The following is a 17,636-nucleotide window of genomic DNA, read 5'->3' as shown; positions in this document are numbered from 1 at the left end:
TTACATGGCACATTACATAAGCCATTAAGTCCATGGCACAAATCACTCTAGCAGATGACAGGAATGTACTACAACATACTCCTTGAGAGGGCAAAGCACTTACACATTGAAAGCATCCAAAATCAAATGTTACATTTAAGCCTGTTTTCCATGCCAGGCTTTAGCTTTAAGATACAGTAATTTTGTTTAAGCACTTATTCACTTGAATTTGTAAATATGTATGTGTATATATATATACACACACATCCTTTACATGCAATTTCATTCAACTTGTTTTATGTACCTCCATCTGCTATCCTATATTCACAACCTAAGTACTGTTGAAAACTACCAGAAGTGTTATAAAAGAGGAAGAGATTTTCTCTTCCTAAGTCATGTCTAAACAGGGAGAGATCAGAAGCTGACTTTCAAGAGACATGCGTTCATGCAAATTTTTCCTCTTCTTTACTGAAATCAACTAAGTCAAGCCCAGTCTCAAGTTCAGAGTTCAATGAACCAAGCTTCCATCTTCCACATGTTAGAGCTCTTAACTGAAACACAACCCTCCTTAGCCATGATGAATTCTGTAAAGACAGAGCAAAATCTATGTACAGAAATTGCATTAATAATTTTAAGTAAAATTTCCAGACATTTTACTTGTAGTTGTTTTACAAACTTCTCCTATTTTAATGGGCAACCAAATCAGAATTCTTAACTTGAACTGGATATTAATCTGTGTTAATCCAGTATTTACATTAATCAGCCCAGCAAAATTATGAGTTACAGAATATATGAAGATTTTGTCTTTGCCATTGTTCCTATAATCTAGCCCATCTTGACAACAGAAACATTGATGACTTTGGATGTCATTCTGTAACATTTTTTCAGTCAAATGAAGCTGTATTCCATTAAACAAAATACCTTTTAAACCATGTTCAACTTCCACAGGAAAGATGATCCAAAGTTTATTTTACTGCTTTAAAGATTGTGCTGTATTATTTTAGGCATTTTTAAATCATACACTGCTCTTTAAAATGAGGCCATAACTTCTCCAAAAGCAATCTTTCAGGAATCTCATTGACTGATACTATGATCCCACCTCACTGTTTAGAAAGGAAGAGATGTATTAACCAAAGTTTAACTCCAAGCAGGTATGAGCATTGATCACCACAGCTGGCTACTAAGAGCATCTTCTAGTTCTCGTCAGGAAGTTTAGTCACCACTCTGGAAACTCACATACCTCACACATTTTTTGGAACGTCTTGTTTGTACATAGCTTCAGTATGAAGCACTCTATCACGCTCCTTTTACCCGAATTCTAATGTACTGATTTAAGTGTTCTCTAAGCTTTTCTCTGATGCATATCCTCTTCTGTTTTACTGCAAAAACAGCTACAAGAATGCTAAGTAAGTAAGCTGTTTTAGTACTGGGGACAGCAAGTCACAAGTAAGCTACACGAAAAAATACTGTACTTTCTACCATTAATTTTTGTCCACATTTATTTATGAGTAAAACAAACAGCAAACATTACAGCAAAGGGGACATTTAGGCCCAGATTTAAAAAAAAAAGAAAACAGATGCCTGACTAGATTCTGAATTTAGGCACCTCAAGATTGCTGACATAGCACACAAAAATAAGTGAAAGTGATGAGCATTTCAGCAAACTTTTTAAGTGCATTTCAATCTTTATTTAGATGTTTTAAGCTCTCGCACTAGATTTTACAAGCTGGTGAACACTGGCAAAAGTATTTCTCCCACAGAACTATAACCACACATTCCCAAGACAGTATAAATATATGGTTGAACTAACATTAATACACATCACCATTTTATCAATTACATAATAAAACAAATTATCAAGTATCCAAATATTAAGTTACGCAGCTTGAAAGGCATACAAAATATTACAGAGGTCTGCCCAAGTCATAGCAGAAACTCAAGGAGGAAAAATGAAAAGAAAATAAAAAGATCACACTTTCAACAAAGCAATAGTTGGTAAACAACTCTCAATAGGTACAGTAAAAGAAAACTACAAGATTTTTCAGAAATTTTCTGATTAAGAATTTTTAGCTACAATAACAAAGCATTTCTACGTTTTAAAAAAATATTTACTAAAGTAAAGGGCATATTCTATACTTCCTGCACAAGACAAAGGCAACATTTTACTAGAAATATTAAATAGCCCCTCCCAACCTTTTCAGGCCCTCTGTTAAGTTGCACATGAAGTGCCAACATTAATTTTACTGTAAGGCTTTTTGTCTGGAGACATTAAAGACTTGTGTGCTTCTGTACAATTTAAAAGATCTTCTACATGAATAACCAGAGTTATGACTTGTAATATGGAGAGGTTCAGATAACAGAAAAGTACAGATGCAGGGGTAAAAAGTTGTTGTAATTCATAGTATTAAAAAGACAGACTGTGCAAATCTTGATAATTCTAGTGCGATTGTGGGAGACAAAACATACCGTGAGCAGGCAAGACTACTTTAGAGGCCATATTCTTCAATATTGAAATGACTGTAGAAAAAAAGATAGTAAGGTCCAGATAAGCTGGTAGCTCTCACATCATCAGAACTATGCCCATTTTAAGGAAAAACATGAAGCGGATATGCTGTGTATTTTGGCACCTAATCTCTCTACAGATTGATTTATTTTAGTACCCCAATTTTTAGTAGTTGAAACTAGGTCAGTAAGACTCAATGGCATGATTAAAGGATATTTGATCTGATAATTAATGAACAAGGAGACAGCTTAGAAACAGGGTACAGCAAAAACATTTACTGGGTCTCCAAATAGACAGATATTTATCTAAACATAGAAGTTGCATTTCTACTGAGCCTTTAGCCTAATAAATACTCCTAAGGAAGCTTCCTTTACTACTAAAAAATACCAGACTGATGTCTTTGGCATGCAGTCTGCTTAATTCTAGTTCCCATCCTTTATTTCCAAAGAAGTACTATAGGCTGTTGAGCTTTACTGAATACAACAATTATTTCGGTGACCGTTGGAGTCTTTAAAGCGCAGACGCATCTTGGGGCGGTATTTCTCCAAGTACAGAAGTTGCTTGCTGTTGAAAGCTCCACGCCGCTTCCTAGATGGAAAAAAACAGATTTGAAACAGAACATTAATCTACTGCCCAGTGAAATAATATCACCAACCAGAGAAAAATATTTTTAGGTCACTTAAATAAGCCACCTTTAAGTCAAGGCTGTAACCAAAGTAGGGATAATTGGAAGTTAAGTGCCAGGAAAGAGGGTGGTAGCTTCCTTTCACAAATACCTCACTGGACCACATGCTCAAAGGAGTACATAGCATTTTAGACAGTGTTCTAGCCTATGATAAGCAAAAGCCAGAGATTTTACATTTAGATCTTTAGAAGAAACTTCAAAAGGAAGCTATAGAGTAGATGCAAGATGGTCTTCTTGAGAGCTTAAGTTATGCATTCTCTTAAAACAATTATGAAGAATATGACAATAGTAATAAAGTACATAAACATTTAAAGTCCCCATAATAAAGATGCTGAACAGAAATTGAGCTTCCTTTGTTTTCTCAAACTGTATGTATGTGAAAAAAAGGTACATGTTGGCTGACTGGAGTATGTACCTGGCTACCTATTCCTCATTTCATATACAACCTGAATTTACAAGCTGAATTTAATTATTTGAAGGCCTGGCAATTACACAAGAAGTGTTTTGTTATTGTTTATAATGGATGCAGCTCCTTTTAAATATAGCTGAAACCTGAGAAATTAAAATATTGAGACTAAAACTGCTCTCCTCTGACTTATATATATTGATTAAAAAATCCAAGGAAATATTTGGCTTCAGTAGACCATCAGAAAAGACAAAGATATTCTGCCTTTCATATGTAAAATAAAGAAAGAGAACTCTGCAAATCTAACTGAATGTTAGGGGGTTTGTTAATGGTTGTTCTGGGTTTTTATAAAACCTCCTCAAGCCATTATGTGTGGATTCTGGTCTCAGCAGAAAAATATCCATTCCGCAGATCGAAATTCTACAACACTGTCTCTATGCACTACAATTTCAGATGCAAATGACTAAATTAAACACCTTACCAAAAAAAAAAAGGCATCAAAGAAAATTCAGAATTTCCTTCAGGACCAAGGATGTATGTATATATATATATATATATATATATATATATATACACTGAATCTTGGGAAGAGCTACATGTTAGTGTCACACTTACTGTCTTATGAACTGCACTGCATCTTCATACTTCATTCCACATTCTATCAGTGCAAGAGCAACTAAGACTGGAGCTCTGGTTAAAAAAAAAAATTCAGTTTAGCTTTTGTCAAAGCATACTCAGAAAAACAATTAATTTTTTGCATTATGATGTTTCTTCACTGGGAAAGCAGAAAAGGCAGAAGGCCTTCCTACATTCACTGAGACATAATATTGCCTGATTTTGAGTTAGCCATTCTCATTAAATAGGGGTTTAAATTAACTCTGGTCAACCTTAGCTTCATTCATCTGACTTTAGGTACATGACAGGACAACAGAAATGCAAGTAATCTTAAACCATTTGTTTCAAATCAATTAACTCTGAGGAAGAGTTGCATATGGGTTTTTATTCTCCAAAATGAATCATCATCATAAGCAATCAGGATGCCAGAACAAGTCAGAAGAGAGGTCGAGTTCAGTAAGAAGTGACAAATCCTACAGTAGTGTCACAAGTTTTGGGAACAGATGCAATCTACAGGCTACTACACTCCCCTGAGGATTTCCTTGTTTGCCATGGTGTTCCTCCTCTGACAGAATCAATTTTCAGTTACAAAAGCTTGACTTAAATCAAGCTCAAATACATTACCAATTTATGACTCAAAAAAACCCCACCAAAAAACGACAAGACAACCTCATGCAACACACTAGCAATAGACTAGTGCATATAGTAGTAACTTTAAGTGGTTTTGTATGTTCAGGGACTTAAAAGGAAACTTACATGATAGAAAGCTAGGACTGTCTTCAACTAATTAACTGCCCCATTTTGAGGAAAAACCAACCGGTATCATTCTAAGCAGCAGAAGAGGACTTGTTTTGGTAACATTCATCTACAAAGTTCAGTGAACTTTGTTGCTTGTGAAGCCATAATGCAGTGGTTTAGGGACAGCAAGCCAGGTTTAGGGACAACAAGACTAGAAACCTCCATTTAATACTGGACATGCTGAAATCCATGGCTAGAATATAACAACTCCTTTTTGAACAGATCTAGTTCCCAGGTAGTTTAGAACAGCAGAAAAACCATTATTTTCTCACAACAGTTAGAACTCTATTCAAGATAGTGGCAGCAGAGAGAAGGAACTGGAATAAGAGGAGAATATTTAGCAATATCCCTAAAAATTTCATGCCACTTAGAAATGAGACAAACATCTTTGGGACTTTAGAAAACACTTTTCATCCCCCAGATAGGATGTAGACAAAAGCTGGTCATGATGTGCCAGAACCACCCACTTGTTTGTGGTTAATGGTTACAATGCCCTTGTTTCAAGGAGACTGGCAATACTGCTGAAATGGAGATGGAGAGAAAGCAGACAAATCACAAAACCCCAAATCCATTAGGGAAAAGCAGACAAAAAGTCTCAATGGGGCACTCATCAACATACTTGGTACAAGAATATATTTAATTCTGTAGACTTTGTGAGAGTTTTGACCGAAAAATCATCTCTTGACCTAAAGATCTTTAATAAATGCATACAACAGTTTCCTGCCATCTTAACTACTTTTATGTGTGAAGTCATTCCAATGCTGGATAAGTTACTATTTTACATTAGCCTCAAGTAAACTTTTGCACTAGATCTTAACAAGGCTGGCAAGGGATGACAATTCAACAAATCTTTAAAACTTCACCCACCTTCCAAGACCAGCAACACAGTGTACAGCAATACAACAACCAGGTTCTTCACGAAATTTAACTTTAAGGAGGTTTAGCCAATCATCAACAATCTGGTTGGATGGTGGAGCACCGTCATCAAAGGGCCAGTCCTACAACACAACACATAAATACAGAATTCTTGCAAGATGTATGCACAGGCAAAAAAAGGAGGGGACACAATGGACAAAGAGCTGACAGCTGAGGTGAACTACTCAAATCTACAATTTTCTAATAGTCTAACTATAGCAATATTACAATTAGGTTCCTCTCAATCAGTTTTCACTGATCACATGATTTAGCTCGAAATTGAACTTTTTTTCCTGACAAGAAGCGGTATCTCCACATCTTTTTCCTCCATCAGTTGCTGGAACACACTCATAAAGTTAATAAAGTGGTGTCAAATAATCTTTATTTGGGGGAAGGGGGTAGAATGAACAGCAAAATGCACTGGTTTCGAACTCTGCTTCTACACTACTTACCAAAACCTGAATGCCTTCTTTTTCCACCGGAGCAGTGTCATAAGTAGCTTCACACACTCTTACCACTGTGGTAACACCGTATTTCTTAAGTTCCTAAGGAGTGGAAAAAAAAATGCTGTAAGAGTAAACTAGCTTCACTTAACCATTAAATTTTCTCGATAAGCTAACTTAATAACTCATTCTAAAATTCTCAGTAGCAAAACTCATGCAAATGCTTGCCATCCTGAAAAGACACAGAAAGCTGAAATGTCTAAAAACTTTTGTGCTAACGCCAGATACTTTGCAGAAAAGCCTAAACATAGTCTTACAGACTAAGTTTGGCTATGTAGGACCAGACTTTCTTTAAAAATCAGATCCTGATAAATATTGATTAATCAAGTAGTCCATCTCCAAATGATCATTCATCTTAAAGGAACATGAAGCTTCCTCATTTGCAAAGCTACATACTTCACTAAAATCATTGAGTTAAGTTCAAATCTTCCCCCTCTCTCTCTCTCTGCTTAAAACAACAGGTTTGTTAGACCACTTACTCTTAAGAGTTACAAGCACAGGACAAAAAATTGTTCCAGTTCCTGAGCTGCCATGACAAAATTTAGCTTTCCATTTTGCTATTACCTTACATTACATTAAAAAAAAAAAAAAAAAGAAAAAAGGCAATCCCTCTTCATTCTTCCTGCAACAAATTATCATTCACGCTGCAACTGTCAGGGTAGTGACTGAAGCATAGCCTAAGCACACCTGATCTACTTGTGAGAGTATAAAGGCAAGCAAATGTTATCTCACTCTGTTGCCTGTAAATAATGCTGCACCAAATACAGAATTGAGGTGTAATACACCTAAAATGGACCTTCCCATGAAGTAGCTCTGCAAGGAACTTATTAGCATACACACACACTATACAACCACACACTTTATAGTTCCAACATACTAAATACGTGGTTTAGTTGATAAATTCAGAACTAGCAATATATGCCAAGCCACTGGCTTTAGTCAGTAGCATGCATCAAAGCACCTGAAGTAGCTTCAGCAGCTCCAAGTGCAGACTAAGCCTACTGCCACAAATTTCACTCATGTAAACGCTATGACACAGAGGATTCTCTTAAGCTACACTAAAGGCAGGATCTCCTACCCTAATAGTGAAGGAAGCTAGGCAGTGAAAGCATATTGCAATCCTGTTACTAGTTCCTAACGTTCTGACCCACACTATGTATCACTATGCAGGAAGTGCAATGAAATGATACACCACTTCAGCTTAATCTGAATGTGAGCTCCTACCACTAAGAGATGTTTGTATTGTTCTGCACATAACTCTGCTAGATAATTCCTGTTTTCGGACCTAAACAATGTATTTAATGTACCATGTACTAGACAGTATAATTATTACTTCACTCTCAGAATTATATTTGTGAAGGCCAAAGTATATGTGATTTGTCTGCAGATCTTCAAAGCACAGCACCAGTATTTGAAAAAGAAAATCAATATACAGTCTCAATACTTCCTCATATGGCTCTTACAGTAGTTATTAGCTAGTAAATATATATAAATATAGCATGCTGTTCAGGGATTAAAAAAACACATCAGTAAGAATTCTGTACCGGCCTTACCTCTATAAATTTGTTTAAGGTTGCATTGGTTGGATTATGTGTGATCAGGAATCTCATGTTCTTGTAGGTGATTTCCACAGGAGCTGGGCGGTTCATTCGGGCCATATTGATTTAGTTAAACATGCAACAAGATTATGAAAGGATTAAAAAAAAATCTAATACAGAAGTGATGTAGAGAAACTGAAGTCTACTTCACTATACTCCACGTGAAATTCTCAGTGCTTGGAAGTATGACGTTGGGAGCAATGGGAAATGAAATGAACCTCCTAACAAGAAGCAGCAATTCTTCAATCCAGTAATACTGAGGCAAAAGAAAGGCAGTGCACTGAGGTTTACCCCATCCAGGTCTGAATTCCGTTGGTAAATGCTCTGCCGATTTCAATTCAACACTTCTTATCCTGGTCAACCACTCTTAGGGGGGCTTCTTGGTGGAGTAGTAATGGATTTCTACAGTTCACTTGTCTGCATAGAGGTCGTGCTGTGCCTGGCAGTAGTCTCCACTGCCCTTCAGAAACTCCATAAATGTGTGACCAAGAACACCACAGAACTGCTGTAAAGAGAGGGGGAGAAAAGCATAATGAATACAGGTGAAACAAGGTTTTAAGACATCAAGCTTTAACAAATGAAAAAATAAAAACACAGCAACTAAGTAGTTTCACAAGGTTTATTTTTTATTCCAAGAATTAGGTTTGTCCAAGAATACTGTTACCTTTTTTAGCATGGATTAAAAAATAAATTAGAATTAAAATATTAGAAATCTAGAAAACTAGAAAATAAATACATTTACTTATTACAAAGTTTCCATGTAGGGTTTTTGCAACATCAAATCCTGTAATGTATTAAAATACCAATTTCAGATGTGCTAAACACAGCAACAAGTTTTAAGCTTCCCAGTAATTATAAAAAGAATAGTTCTTCCAGGATACCCATACAACTGCCTTCTCCACGTTGAATTGAGAGACATAACAACATCTACTAAAGTTACAGTAAAAAATGTGTATAAATCCACCTGACTCAAACAGTAGGCCTTGAAAGCAAATGTAGTGTTTGTGGCCTAAGAGTACAATGTGAGCTTTTGAGGCACACACATTTCTAGCTAAGGAACATTTTGCATACTAAAGGCTAAAGACCAATGGCAACCTTCATATGCTTTAACAGTCTTTTTACACCATGACTTCATTAATAGATGCAGAAAGCAGTAATGCTCTAGCTAAAAACATACACAGGCAAGCTTCTTGAACAGGTCATTCCTGTCCACTGGTATGCTGCTTAGGTATAGTTGAATTTATATATATAATTGCTGGAAAAAGCAACCAGGAATTTAGATAGCAAATGAACTGCTCCAAGCTGTGTATTTATTTGCAGATGTTGCAAATGAACCACCCATATGTGCTTTTTACACCTGTAAAACCCTTACAGCAGATAGATGTGTTAAGTTTTGTGCCCAGCCACTCTACCAGTATTATTGCTTATACCTGCCTAGGGCACAGGAGGGAAGAAGAGGGGAGTTCTGTTTTCCAAAAGAGAGGTACAAGTTGAACTACATGTCCACTAAATATACTTAGGTATTAGAGAGAAACGCAATCAATCCTACAAATATTTAGCGGAAAAAGTTATTTATGTTGATCAATCTATCTTCATGTTTTCAGACAGCTTCCTGGTAAGAGTTTTAACGTGTGTGTTAAGTCACAGGCATGACTTGTAAAACACAAACAAAACAAACAAACACACAATAAAACCCCAACCCACTAACGAACACAAGAATGAAGTTAACAGAAAGAAACTAAGATGACAATTTCACATCCACTTTGCTGCCACTTCAGAGATACCTGGTAGTGATGCAGACTATAGGATTAAGTTTGACAGCTACTTGTAAAAAAAGCTACTTCAGTATTTACCTTTATCAACTTGAGAGAGAGCAAGAACTCTAAATATAATAGGCATGGTAAAGGAGTAAGAAGGATCCTCTTAAGTCAAAGGTCAACAGAGTAACAGGAACCAGGAGAATTCAGACTCGGAAGAACTCCAAGAATCATCATCTGACTCACCAGCCATGCCCTAGCAAGGTGGTAGGAATGCATTTAAAAGCCTCCTAGGACCAGATCTAGGGAACAGCTAAAATAGCAACTGAAAAAAAGAACTGAAGGTAACTTATTTAAAGTCACTTTCAATTAGTTTAAGAAGCAGAATGGCAGAAAGGGACAGGACAGCTTTAAGCAGATACAGCTGCACAAGGTCTTGTGCTGCTTTTTGCACTGCACTGGCAAATCTCCTGTCAATCTCTTCTTAAGACTGCTAAGAAGAATCATAGACGGACCCTTGCTCTTCGAAAGGATGAGGGAGTGAAGGCTATCACGCAAGTGAGCTCGAGGACACAGAATGGAGTCATTTGGGTGAAAACCTTTCAATTGGCAAAACAGAGCTTTTGGGGAGAAAAGAACATTTAACGTGTTGCCATGCCAGGGCAGGTAGGAAGAAAGAAGTAACCAGGTTTCATCCAGTCTTCTAGGCAGGCTGCCCTTAGTCTGCAACTAGAAGTACTCAAGATACCAGACAAACCAGTAAACACAGAAAACGACAGGCAGTAAACAATTAGTTAAGTAAAAAATCCTTCTTTTTAATGCAGATTGCTAATGACATTTTAGAAACTAAGTGCACAGTTCAAATTCTTATACAAAGCAGAAGCAAGTATTTTATGCAACATTACATTTGAGTTCCATGTGTTATTAACCCTTACAAAGGATTCATTTTGTTAATTACTGACTTAACAGTCAGTATTAGACACATCAGAACTCTACTAATTCACACATCTAAGGACTTAACCAAGCATGTACTTAAGCCTCACTGTTTGCCTTGGCAACTACTGCTGCCACACTACAGAGGACCAAAGCTCACAGTTTCCTTTGATGTGAATGCCATCACTCCTCACCAATCTAGCAGAAAGTTTCACAGACAGACCAACCTTTAGGCAGAAACACATTGTGCTCTCCCAAGACAGCTTTGCCAACCTAGTTTCATTCTGTTCTGGGAGTCAAATGAAAATTAAAGACGAGTAGTACATGGGCATGCTGTTTCTGTTATGCACTTAAGCCAGAGTAGAAGGCTCCACCCAGTTTCAGCCAAAACACCTGGAAGATAAGAAATCAGCTACAAAAATAGCGTTGCAGTAATTATGATGACCTCAGGCTTTGAAGGAACTCAAATGATGTAATGAGTTTTCAAAAGACCTCGAAATACAGCTTAAAAATTACTATATTGTCTCATACAGTTTTGGTCATAAGCTATCAAAACAGTCAAGACAGTGCATGAATGCAAAAAGTTGCATAAGTGAAATTCAGACACATAGTGTTGAAGGCAGAAGGCTCTTTAACAGAGTAACACCAACGCATGGTTTGTACCATCAAGTTGGGTATGTTGAACCACTTTGTTCTTTTCAATTTACATATAAATTTTCCTTGAGGAAGTTTAACACTGAAGGATTTTGGAAAAAGTAGCAGTTTCCATCCCAACAGAAAGCCCAACATTTAGACTGTTAGAGCCACTAAATTAACTTGGAAAACAAAACTAGGGTTAATATGCCAGAACCCCCTATTGAGAGAAGGTAACCTGTCCATTATAGCTGCATTAATTATGATTGTATGATCCACTACAACTCAAGATAGAAGTCAGAGAATAATCTGTTCAAGCAGGAGGAAGGCATCTGGAAAAAGAAGGCTTTAATTCATGCCCTTTGCTGGGATACATCTGTCATCACTGACAAGCAGATTCACATGGCTGTTTATTTGGGCTTGAAACAATCACTCATGTCTGACAAAAATGGTTTACAAAAGTAATATATTAGTTCATTATTGATATGGGGACAGTAGAGAGAGAGATGCAAGGTTACCCCACGCTGCTGACACTGGTTCACAACTCGGTAGCATCATGAAAAGCATGAAAACAAAAGCACTTCTTAACACAGTTATATGACACTTTACCTTCAGAGATGTACAAGATTGTTCACGGTTACTCAATCCACCTGTGCACAGACTGAGAATATTTATACCCAGAACCAACTATGTGGTCTCACAGTCTCTTAAGTCACGACCTTATACACACTCACCTACTGAAACCACAGGACTACACTAGAAAACTAAAATAAACTAAGTTTCACAACAGTTTGAGCACACCTGCAAGGAAGTTCATTGTTCTAACTTGCTGCCCAACAAAAAGATACTGAATGACAAATACCTCCAACTTCTTCTTACTATTCAAGGCCTCAGTAGCAACTGCCAAAGCAGACAGGGAAGAATAAGAGGGTAAGGGGTACAAACTGTGAAGCCATTACACAAGGTAGAGGCACACCTTCATAAGGTACTCTTGACAAGATGTACCTCCTATCTACTGAGCACATAAATGCCAGTCCTTATGATATCCAGTGATAACACTGTCCTTTTTAGACCATGGAAAGTGACCCATTGCCTATGAAAATACATTCATATCTCACCAATGGGAAGGAAGAATCCAAAGGTTTATCATAAATTTGCTGTGACATGCTCTGTGCCGGAAGGATATTCTTGTGGTTCAAGAAGGGGGAAGAAAAAATTATCTCAAAACTTCCTGCATAACAAGTGAATGCAACTTTTAGAGATGATGAAACCAAGGCCATGTGATTTGGTTCAAAGTTCTTCTGCTTAGACCACAAAAACAACATGCAAAGAAGCCTTAACAGATATTGGAAAAAATTAGACATCACAGAAACTAATCCATCCCCTTGTCTAGCACTTCATCCTGAGTTTCTAATGCAAGGAATCTCCAAATGACTTAACACTACCACTTCAATAGCAAACTACATAAATCCAGTAAAAAAATGATTCCATTATGTTTTAAGCAATAACATGAGAAATATAGCACATACAGCAATAAATGTCTGCATGTATTTCATTAAGTATAATTAAGTAACGAATGCCTAGCAAAAAGTTGAAACAGAGAAGAAAGTAATAAGGACTTCCATTTAACACAGAATTATTTCTTGTATTGATCCAACTGAGTAAGTTTTAATTTTTTGAAGAAGGTGACAATCTGTTATTTACAGTTCAGTAATACCCTTATCTGGATCTTCTGGTTAATGTTTAAAACAAGTGATTGCTTACAGTCAGCCTACATGCTGGGACAGATCCGGCATTCTTATGTGGCATGGATTTTGTCAGAACAGGAAAGTTTCACTTAATAGAAGTTATTAGATAAGACTAACTTCTATTTATTTACTGTCTTACTGACACATTTTCAGTAAGACAATGACATCTTGTTGCCTTGGATCTTGTTATATCACACATTTTAATGTCGCATTCTCATATTTCCTCTCATGGCTGTGCAATTAATAAACAGTACCTCTATATTACCTTTTCCACATTTATTCCCCTGAAATGACTCTGTTATGTTAAGACAATTTCAAAACCCTTTGCAGTTCCATCAATGGAATAATATGAGTTGACATTTAGGTGCAATCTTCAGGTTTCCTGATTTGGCAGTTTTATGAGATTACAAAGAGACAGGGTTCATACTTCTGAGTCACTCCTTTCTAAAGACTCAGCAGATGCAGGTAGACATATTGGAAAGCTGTCTTCAGGAGAAATAAGAAACATCAGATTACAGGACCTTCATGCCACCCTAACTGTACAACTGTCAGCTCATAATACTTGCAATGTGCATAGCTGGCTAACAGTGAGCAAACAATCCTGCTTCTATTGTCGTAGATGACTTGATTTTGTTAATTCTTTGTCCTTCTTGCTTCCCTGCTTCTGGAGGGCATAGTACCACCAGCAAGCCGTGCCTTGTTTGATTTTTTCCTGCTTAAATACACACTGTACCGTGTAGTCACAGATGTTAGGCAGCACAGGCACTGAGATTACCAGGTAAATTAAAAAAGGAAAACAAACCAAAAAGCGGCAAGCGAAATCTTCCAAAGCTGAACTGCGATCCACCTCCAGAAGGAAATGCCTTCCTTGAAAAGACAGATGGCAAGGTCTTGAAAGCAGTTTTGGTCAAAATTAAGGTACTTGACCGTATTCCTGAGCTTTTGAGGCTTCAGGCAGATTGTTACAGAAACATCCGCTTCAACACGTACTTAATGACTCGTCTGCGGACTTTTCCTGTCGAACAATGCCGGCTGCACACCCGAGTTCGGGCATACCCCACCTCTACTGCATAGAGCTCATTTTGGAAAGGACTCACGTCCTCGCTCGCAGCCGGCACTGACTCCCCGCCCGAGTACGGCTGAGACAAAGCAGCCGCCCAGCCGCCTTCGCCCCGGCCGCAGCCGCGCACGTGGGGCCGCGGCAGGGGACGAGCGCCAGCCAAGCCTGGCAACCAGCCTGGCAGCCAGCCGCCCACGGGCAAGCCCCGGCTTGTCCGGACAGCCCCGGGCTACGGCTGCCCCGCAGCCGCGGGGTGCCGGGCTCCGGCCGGTTTGTCCCAATCTCTCCTCGGTGCGGAGAGACCGTCCCGGCCGTGACAGCGCCCCACGGGCCAGGCCGGGCCGTCGCCCCGACTGCGGCGGTCACGGGTTCGCATCACGCCTCGATCAGGCTCCCGACGCGGAGCCATCTTGTCCCCCGGAGCCGCCGCCCGGCTCGGCTTCCCCCCGGCAGGGGGCTCCCGGCGCGGCCCAGGGCGCGGAGGCGCTGCCCTTCCCGGCGGGCGGCCCGGCCTGGACCGGCGGACTCCGGCGCACAGAGCCCGGCGGGGAGAAGGCCGGACCGGCGGGCGGGGCAAGCGGCAGCCGAGCTCACAAAGCGGCTTTGTGCCCGGGCCGGGCCGCCCAGGAGCCGCGGAGAGGTCGCCACCTCCTCCTTTCTCGGTGGAGGAGGGAAGAGGGGCGCCAGCAGGCGGGGGCAGGAGAGGGGCGCCGGCGGGGAGGGAGGCCGAGCCGTGCCGCAGCCGGGCGGGCTCGGCTCCCCAGCGGCCCACCCAACGGGAGCCGCAACCCGGCGTTTCGAGAAGCCGCCCGCAGTCGGCCCGAGCGACAGAACAAAGAGACAACATGGAGGAGATGGGGGAGAGGCGCGGCGGCCGGGAGGCCAGCGGGGCGAGGGGCCAGGGCGGGGGGCGCGGGCGAGCGGCACTCACAGGAATATGGTTACTCATTGAAGACTGTAGCCTGATCATACAGCCGGGGTGCGGGCGCCACCGCCGGGGGCAGGAGGAGCAGAACCAGGAGGAGGAAGAGGAGGAGGCGCTGGAGGCCGCGGAGCTGCCGGCGGGGGTTCGGCGGCGGCGCGGGGAAGGACCATACAGCGGCTGCGGCGGGCGGGCGGCTCTGCGGGTGGCGCCGGGCGGACGCGGCTGCACCAGGAGCAACACTCGGCGCCGCCTCCCGCACGAGCGCCCGGGCCCCGCCCCTCGCGCGCGTCACTGACGAGCGTGGCGCCCACCCAATCAACGGCGCCATCGGCGCGTCTGGGGCGGGCGCGAGGCAGCGGGGGGCGGGGCGGAGGCGGGGCGGGCGGGCGCGAGAGGCGGAGGCGGCCGGCGGGAACCGGTTGGTGAATGGGGCCGGCGCGGGGAGCGCTCCTCGGGGCCGCGCCGGGACACTCGGCGCGCGCCCCGCCCCGCCCGCTCGCGCCGGTGCCGGCGGCTTCGCCGGGGAGCGCCTGGCGCGAGCCCCGGCTCCCGCGGGACGGGGCGTTCCAGAGTGCTCCCCGCGCCGCCGGTGCGGGCCGGCCGGCTGGCGCTCCGCAGCCCTCTGCCCGCCGGGGCGGGGCGAGGCGAGGCGAGGCGAAGCGGGAGAGCCGCTCCCGCGCGGGCCGTAGGACACCGGGGTGGCGTGGCGCAGCGCCGGCCCCGCGTGGGGTTAATCCGTCGGCCCCTTCGCCCGCGGGCTGCAAAACCGCTCTGGCGAGTTTAATACCGACAGGAGGCTCTTAGAGCGTTCTGCTCGCAGATTACCCCGTGTCTTTTAAAAAGTCGAGATGAAAACCGTGATTCTGGTGCTGCAGACGGGAGCTCAGCCCAGCAGGCCAGCAGCGGTGAGAGGAACAACAGAGCTCGCTCAGCCTCGTGCTCCTCTCGCTGCTGGGAAAGCGTCTCCCGGGGCACCGGGGTTCCCGAAAGGCAGAGTTGGGCTTGCGGAGGTGCGGCCGGCGGCGGGAAGCGCCGCTGGTATCGCTGCCGCGCCTCGGGGATGGTGGCGTGGCCGGCAGTCCCTGGCTGGACACCGGCAGCCCGGGAAACACCTCGATGTGGGTCACTGCCAGCTTTGTGAAATAACAGCCTATTTTTAGCCTATTGGCTTCTTCTGAAACTGTTGTAGTTGTATTTAACTAGTTAAGTCTTTCTTCTGCATATTTTATTGCTGCTTTACAGATTACAAGAGCTTGCAGAAGTTGTTTTTTTATATAAAAAATAAACAGCCCCAATCTGAGTCTCCTCAAGTTACTATTGCCCTGTACAAGGGCATGGCTGCTTTGTGATTCTGCCCAGATGTCCTGGGTTTGTAGAACCTGCCTAAGCTGTGGTTTGTCCAGAGGAGGTTTTCATGGTATCTGACACGTGAGAGATGTGCTATTCTGAGCATGTTTATGCTATCTTTCACTGCACCTGGCTTTAGGAGGCCATGAGCTAATCTAACCAGGAGCCACGTCTCTGCTAGGATAATGTACTTAGCTTCTCAGGGCTATAAATAGATCTGGGCTGTATTTATTTACATTGTGTTAGTATTTACTGACTTAGAGCACATGTCTGGTGAACTCGCAGCTGCTTCCACTTCTCCATATAAAAGTCTTGAAAACGTGCTCAGAATCTATAAAATAAGATCCCAAGGTGAATGGGTGCGTGGAATATTGTTTACTCTAAGGGTGGTTGCAATGATAGGAAGCTTTCGGGAATAAATAAAGTCAACATAACTCCTACCATTAGTAAAGTTTCAGGAATTTCCTCTGAATCACAGAGTCTGTGATTAAGCAGCTCTTTACCTGCTTTAATCCATGCTATTTGGTTTATGTGTTTGGGTTTTTTCTCCAACAATGCAAGGTTTTGTTTACTGCTTCATTGCACAATAAACAGATCAGGATTTTAAAATCAAATTACTTTCTGCTGCAACATCCTTTGAGTACTCTTGCGCAGTAGTTTACACTGAAAATAAGTCTGGCAGTTCCTCTGAAATTATATACCCAAAGAAGAAAGGATTTAGCTCTGAAAACTTCTGGTCTATAAGGATTTTTTCTTCTTGAGTAAAGAATGCCTGGATAATTTTAAAAATATATTAATAATTTTTATAAGATTGACCGTGTCTGGTCCCCCTACTTGTGATTAATTATGTTGTACTGGTTGTCACTTACTATGCAGTTCCTGTATTTTATGATCTGAGATGGCAAGAGATGCTTGGAGACTGCAATAGTCTCCTATTTCATATAACATAGGGCAGAATCAGAGGTATGTGTAGGAGAGAGACAAGTGGATGATTACAAGGTGCCAGTTAATGAACTGATGAAACAAAATGAATTGAGGAAACAGAAAGAGATGACACTCCAAAGGAACTTTAAATATAAGAAAGAAATAAATGCTTGAAAATAGAATTCTGTGGAGTATAATCAGAAGAGACTGATACTACCAGTACAAGAAGCAAAGATGTGATCGTGACCATCTCATAGTATTAGGAAGATTAATACAAGTTTTATGATAAGAGGCTATCGTAGGAAAA

General features: G+C 41.5%; 2 protein-coding genes across 2 annotated transcripts; both read right to left on the bottom strand.

Moving 5' to 3' along the window:
• Positions 1-1,641: 1,641 nt before the first annotated feature.
• Positions 1,642-8,097, bottom strand: PTP4A1 (protein tyrosine phosphatase 4A1). Its single transcript, XM_084203558.1, has 5 exons — positions 7,958-8,097; positions 6,354-6,446; positions 5,854-5,984; positions 4,189-4,263; positions 1,642-3,070 (listed from the first exon to the last, which is right to left on the bottom strand). Exons 1-5 carry the CDS (start codon positions 8,060-8,062, stop codon positions 2,953-2,955), a joined length of 522 nt encoding a protein of 173 aa, XP_084059684.1. The 5' UTR covers positions 8,063-8,097; the 3' UTR covers positions 1,642-2,952.
• Positions 8,098-8,366: 269 nt separating this feature from the next.
• Positions 8,367-15,199, bottom strand: LOC311152446 (uncharacterized protein). The gene is made up of 2 exons (XM_084203559.1): positions 15,065-15,199; positions 8,367-8,507 (listed from the first exon to the last, which is right to left on the bottom strand). The coding sequence occupies exons 1-2, from the start codon at positions 15,101-15,103 to the stop codon at positions 8,412-8,414; spliced, it is 135 nt and encodes a 44-aa protein (XP_084059685.1). The 5' UTR covers positions 15,104-15,199; the 3' UTR covers positions 8,367-8,411.
• Positions 15,200-17,636: the final 2,437 nt, after the last annotated feature.

This window comes from Fringilla coelebs (genome assembly GCF_963513975.1).
Source record: "Fringilla coelebs genome assembly, chromosome: 3".
Taxonomy (NCBI): domain Eukaryota; kingdom Metazoa; phylum Chordata; class Aves; order Passeriformes; family Fringillidae; genus Fringilla; species Fringilla coelebs.
This window is presented reverse-complemented; position numbering and strand designations above follow the sequence as displayed.